We start from the raw sequence: 6,386 nt of genomic DNA, 5'->3' as shown, positions 1-6,386 counted from the left end.
AGATTATTTCCAGAACAAATCCATACTCATACCCTCATTGATATCAATGAATTTTATGAATTTATATATGCTGATAACTATGAATACTTGTTAAAAGATAAAATTCAAGAAAAATATAAAAAAATTTAGAACATCAGTTTATATTAAAATAACTAATGTACAAACACATTTATTTTAAAAAAATAAGACAATCTTATATTGAATTATAGATAATTAAATAATTTTAAATTGTAGATACACGCACGTATGAGTATCTTTCTCTTATAGTCCCTACCTGTTTTTTTTTTTAAACCTTATTAATATGTAGGATGAGGAAAACAAAATCCTTTTACTTCGTCCCAATCTAAAAAGTAACAAATCATCAAAAAATAATTTGAAGAGCAATTATCAAAATTTGGGCTAGTTTATTTAAATCTAATTGTTGAAAAAAGTGCATTTTTTTAATAAAATAAGTAAATTTTTGTTTTCGTAGTTTGTTTATTTAAATTATTTTTAATCAAAAAATAATTTTTTTTACTTATTTTAATAAGTAAATCTTATCTATTTATTAAAAAATATTTTTTTAAAAAATGTATTTATTTTAAAATTATTTTTTTAAGTTTAAACAAACTGTTTCTTTATCTCTTATATCAAAAATCTAAATTTGATGAAATAAAAAATATATGAATTACATAAACAATTAACATAAAAATATTTAAACTGTTTTGGGTTATCCTCTATAACAAGTTTTATTATCACTATTATATTTGATGGTTAAAATTGAAATTTGATCTCTTATATATATATATATATATATATATATATGTAAATTTAAAAATTTCTTATAGTATTTTTGTTAGACGACCAAATCGGTCCCTTATGATTTTTTAAACTAATGGTATCAATTCTAATTTACAAGTCATTGTCATATGCCATTAAGTTCATCAATTAATGTGATAAACCAACAGAGAAAAATTAATTTGATGTAAATAAGAAACTCTAATACAAGAGAACAAACTAGTATTTGAGACAATCTTATTTCATATGCTACATAGCACTAGCCAAACTTACAATTTCGTCCTCCATTTTCAGGGCCATAAGCTGAAGCCCCACGTGGTACTTCCTAACCAGATCCTCAAGCACCAACCCTTTGACAGGGTCAACGGCAAAGGACCATTCCAACAAGCATCCATTGGAGTCATCATCACTTAGGACCCTCATGGTTGACTCGTACGATCTGAATCCGATATTGTTGTCGACCATCTCATACTTCAAACTCAAGTCAACATCATGAACGGCTACAAGCCTTTCCTTTGACCAGCTCACGCTCCCTGAGCCGTTGGATGATGGAATGGAGGATCCGGCACAGAATCGTATGCAGCCAGGCTCACCATTAGATCCGTGAACCCCGTAGCACGTGGCGAGGGAGGGGAACCGTTTGTGGAGGTTGAAGAAGTCCTTTACGAGAGGCCATGCTTGTTCCTTAGTGGTGTTTCTCAGCTTCGCTGAAACCTTGCCTTCCCATCTTTGATGCATATCATGTTCCATTTCGGTGCAAAGCAAAAACAACAAAGGCTGAAATCCATATATCCTATATAAATTTAAGAAACTTTTTGCGACACCTGCCAAGTTGTTAAGTTTCCCAACTTTTGAAACTTTTTGCTAGCTTTAAGTGTCACTATCTGAAGGGTCCTGTTTTTCTTGTATTTACTGATTTTGAAAACTTTTGGGAAAGAACATTCACCTAATTCGTTACTTTTTCTTTCGGTTGCACTCACCCCATCTTTTTTCTTGCCTGATAGATCAATTAAGCTATTTTGTTAAAGTGAAAGCATTTTTTGCTGTCATTTAGCCAAAAAGAATCTTTCTACTTTCTTGAATAAAAAAACTTATACTTTTGTTGTTAATTGGTAGTGAGGTTCTACATTACAATATCTTTCATGTCTAAGTTACTCTGATTTATGTCTATTTGTTGATTTGAGTTGATATGATCCATCATCTGTTGTTTTACATACTGCTTTTATCAACATTGGACATGTGTGTACATTGTATTAATTAAATTCTGTCGTTACTTGTTCTGTTACAGGGAGTAAAAGAAGAAACATGGGAAGCCTTTATAGCTGATGTGTTTTTTCCTCGCAAAAGGTGAGTCATTCATGATAGATACATAGAAGTATTCTTAACATTTGTATGGAAAAATTAGGATGTATTTTGCATTCAAAAATTTACAACACCACTAAATAAAGAAAAATAGATTTGTATATTTGGATGTATATTCTTGAAACAACAATTTTTGTGTTAATAGTGTGAAGATTTTAAGTATATCCACGTAAAACCAATCTCTACCATAACTGTGACTGAAAATCTAAACAACAACTTCTCTTTCTACCTTTCAAGGTCTAAAACTGACTTAAATTTTTCTAGTTTGTGTTTGATGCATTTTGTCTCATCTAGATGTTTTTGTTTATAATGTTAAAGAGGTGTAGATTTGGGTATTTTTCAAAGAAAAGAAGTATTTAAAATAATTTCATGTCTCTTTACCTCTATAAAAATAAAAAATATCTCATATATTTTTTGTTAGGAAGCTTCCTGGTGTAAGATAAAGATAATTCACAATTAATCACATCACCAATTACAATAATTAATCACATGATTTGATCTTGATATACAAAAATAGATTTATGGACAACTTTCACATTTATAAAATAATAATTCCTCTCTATATTAGTTATATTCTTGGTGCTAGCAAGGAATATAATAATATTTTACTAAAATATTTATTTGATTAAATTAAATTCTCTAATTTAATTACCAAATAAATGATTTTCTTTTACAAAGATTGGAACACTCGTTTGTGTGTGATCCCGTAGGTTCAATGCTAGATCGATAGTAAATTAATCATAATTAATTTATTAATCAAAGTAGGTGTCTAGCAACACTCTTTAATATTCGGATAGCATGAAGTAACATTTTTTACTTTCAAGAACCAATAGAAGAATAATGTAATATTTTATTCCATCATTTATAGCTCAAGGTTAACGCTAGAGTATAGTATTATTGTCAAACTCTAATAAGCTAACACATTTAATCAATGAATGACTTGAGAAACTCTTTTCTTCTTTTATTCAATTGCCTTGGTCAAAGTCTTAATTATATCATAGAGTTCAGACTCATCACGTAAAGTTGATGGATTCCTTTTTTATTAATCATTAATTCTATAAGTATTTAATCATATCCAACATTGATTCAACTAGTGTCCTAAGGCATTAGGTGTCCAAAATTAAAATAATACAAATAACTTGTTGACTACTATGATAATCTCAGGTCAAAGAAAAATATTATATTTCTTCTTTAGAACTTCCTATTGACTTATCAAGGTAATATTAACTACTAGGAATTCTCAATTAAGTCAATTCAATAATGACATCCACATATACATCATCTACATATGCAATCTAATAAATGAAATCTATGAATCTTTATCCAATAAAGACCATCACATATATATATTGAGCTATCTTGATTATTGATGTCATATTCACACTAATCTTACGATCAAGAACAATTTAGATTAAAATTATAAAGGATTTGTTTCTCATGATCATACTCTCTATCATGATAACAAGCCTCTAATTTTAATCAAGGACTTGTCAAATTAACAATTTAATAAAACAATAAATATGATAATAAAATAAAGATAATTCTTTACTAAAATTGATAACATGATGGATTGGATCTTGGACATACATATTTATCCCCAACAATTAATCGATTTACAAAAAAATTATAGCTTCTTTCTTTAATTCATATCACTTCTCCCTTGCCTCTTTTTATTATTTGTAAGATAGGGTTCTGATGTTTTTATTTTAAATTTGAAACTGAATTTGTGATATTCCATGAAATGATATCTTTAGTCTAACTAGATGCCTATTGTACTAGGGAGCATACATTATTATGATTTTCCTACTTCTCATTTATTAATTATTAGCAATTACATAGTTTCGGTTGTGAAAATGTTATGTGTATGTTTCATGTCTCGCCTTCTTGTTGCTCACTATCTTCTCTTTTTATGTCTATATGGAAATTCTCAAACCAGATTTGTCTTTTTCTCTTAGCCTAACAACAGATCTACTAAGCCATTTGGTATATTGTATTTTTGGGTGGGTAGTTTAATCTTATTTTGTGCTTGTTAAGCATTGTTGCCTTTTAGGCACTCCACACTTAGTTTTCTTGCAATAGAAATTCAACTATCAAGTATGCACCATGAACCTTGAGACAATTATTTTTAGGTTAAATTATAATTTTGGACTCTTTAGTTTTCTAAATTGACAATTTTGATCTTCCTAATTTTTAATTATAACATTTTGGTTCATTTGTTAGTTTAATGTGAATTATTAAGTTAATTATAATTTTTTTTTGAATGAACTTGCCTTATATTATGTCATAGTTCCATGTAGAGCTTGTAGGCCTTGAATCTTCTTCATCAATGGAGTCCTTTGCTTGTTGAAGTTCAATGGCAGCGGAATGGAGAAGGAACAAAGATGATTGGAGATGCCACTTCAAGGAGAAGATGAGTCAAGAACAAGCTCACCTCCATAGAAAGCCATGGATAAGAGCTTGAAGGTAGGAGAAGATGGGTGGAGGGAGGAGAGAAGGAGCACAAAATTTTGTACCTCAAATGAGGTCTAAACTTTGAAGTGTAATTCTCAAATTATCAAAGTTCAAAAACAATGCACACACATGACCTCTATTTATAGCCTAAGTGTCACCCAAAATTGGAGGGAAATTTGAATTTCTATTCAAATTTCTCTTGAATTTGTGGAGCCAAAATTTCACTAATTATGATTAGTGAATTTTAGCTATGGTTCAGCCTTCTAATCCAAGATCAAGTCCAAGATTCTCCACTAAGTGTGCTTAGGTGTCCTGAGGCATGTAAAGTATGAAGGACATGCAGAACGTGTGACTGTATGATGTGGCAATAGGGTGAAGCAAGCAAATGCTCACCTCCACCTCTAAAATTTAATTGGATTTGGCTTCTTTCAATTCAATTAAATTTATTTCCTAACACACACATCAAATATTCACTTAATGCATGTGATATTACAAAACTACCCTTGATAAAAAACTAGTTTAGGCACCCTAAAATACAAAGGTTGAAAAATCCTACATTTCTAGGGTACCCTACCTACAGTATGGAGCCCTAAATACAAGACCCGAAAATAATGAAATCCAAATCTAATATGTTCAAAGATAAGTGGACCCAATCTTGGCCCATGAGCTCAAAAATCTATCCTAAGGTTCATGAGAACCCTAGGGCCTTCTTCAGCAGCTCTAGCCCAATCCTCTTGGAGTCTCTTGCTCATGGCTCTGGTGACTGGTCCCTTCCTAGGGAGGATTGCATCATCCCCTCCCCCTTTAAAGAGGATTTGATCTTGTGAGTCGATGAATATGACTAACTTTTGTGTAAGAAATCTGTGAAAATTGTATCTAACTCCTTCCAGTTATGGTTATTTTGTAGTGTTGTAATTACTTTTTGTTAAATATAGGTAATAAGTATTTAGTACTCCTATTTTGTATATTTAATAATCATTTCCTTTCAATTTCACGTTAATTAGGCAAGTTTATGAAGTGCTTATTTTCAGCTTCTCGCTAAGCCAATCTGCCGGCTGAGCGCGAGGAAGAATTTGGAAGAAGGATGAGCTCGACACACGTGCTAAGCGGGTACTCATCCTGCTAAGCACACCACTTTCATGCATCCGCTAAGCGAGAAGAAAAGCGCCAAGCCAAAATTCACTTATGCGCACTAAGCGAGTCAGAGTTGCGCTAAGCGCACAAGCACCAACAAGGCCATCTAATTAAGCCTAAAATCAAAAATGGAGAGGGAGTTTGGGAAATTCTCAAATCTTTTGCATGTTTAGAGATTTCTAGAGAGAGAAAGGTCCAAGTTCTAGAGAGTTTTGAGAGCTTTTGCTGTGTGAAGAGTGGCAGAGAACTGAGCTTGAAGAGGAAGCCATCCTGAGAGCATGAAATGAGTCTGTGAGTGATTGTGAGGTTCTAGAGGTGGAGGAGACATCCCCACTAATTGTATTTCTTCAATCCTTCATTTTTCTCTTCTCTTTGTTGTAAAGGAAGCTTCCCAGATATGGAGAGCTAAATCCACTGTTGGTTCTTCCTTGTAGGTACTTGATGTAAATACCTGTATATCTATTTAATGATGTTTTTTGTGTTCTCTATGTTATCAGTGCGTCATTTCAATGTGCTTTTTCCTTGATCACGTAGATGCATGCTTTGTTAGGATCATTCAACAGTGGGAACTGGTCTGATCCTTAGAACTTGATAGGACAAGGCTAGTTTATTGTATTATCACGAGGGATCGGGGTACGGTAATCTAGTTGTTTGTATGTTTG

General features: G+C 31.7%; 1 protein-coding gene across 1 annotated transcript; it reads right to left on the bottom strand.

Moving 5' to 3' along the window:
- Nucleotides 1–901: 901 nt before the first annotated feature.
- Nucleotides 902–1,626, bottom strand: LOC114384440 (lachrymatory-factor synthase). Its single transcript, XM_028344111.1, has one exon. It carries the CDS (start codon nucleotides 1,525–1,527, stop codon nucleotides 1,027–1,029), a length of 501 nt encoding a protein of 166 aa, XP_028199912.1. The 5' UTR covers nucleotides 1,528–1,626; the 3' UTR covers nucleotides 902–1,026.
- Between the last annotated feature and the right edge of the window lie 4,760 nt (nucleotides 1,627–6,386).

This window comes from Glycine soja, chromosome 14 (assembly GCF_004193775.1).
Source record: "Glycine soja cultivar W05 chromosome 14, ASM419377v2, whole genome shotgun sequence".
NCBI classification, from domain to species: Eukaryota; Viridiplantae; Streptophyta; class Magnoliopsida; order Fabales; family Fabaceae; genus Glycine; species Glycine soja.
Note: the sequence above shows the minus strand (reverse complement) of the source record. Positions and strands in the feature narration are given on the sequence as shown.

What these genes read in the sequence shown, in the direction of transcription:
- LOC114384440 (XM_028344111.1), bottom strand. Translation starts at nt 1,527, where the DNA reads ATGGAACATGATATGCATCAAAGATGGGAAGGCAAGGTTTCAGCGAAG.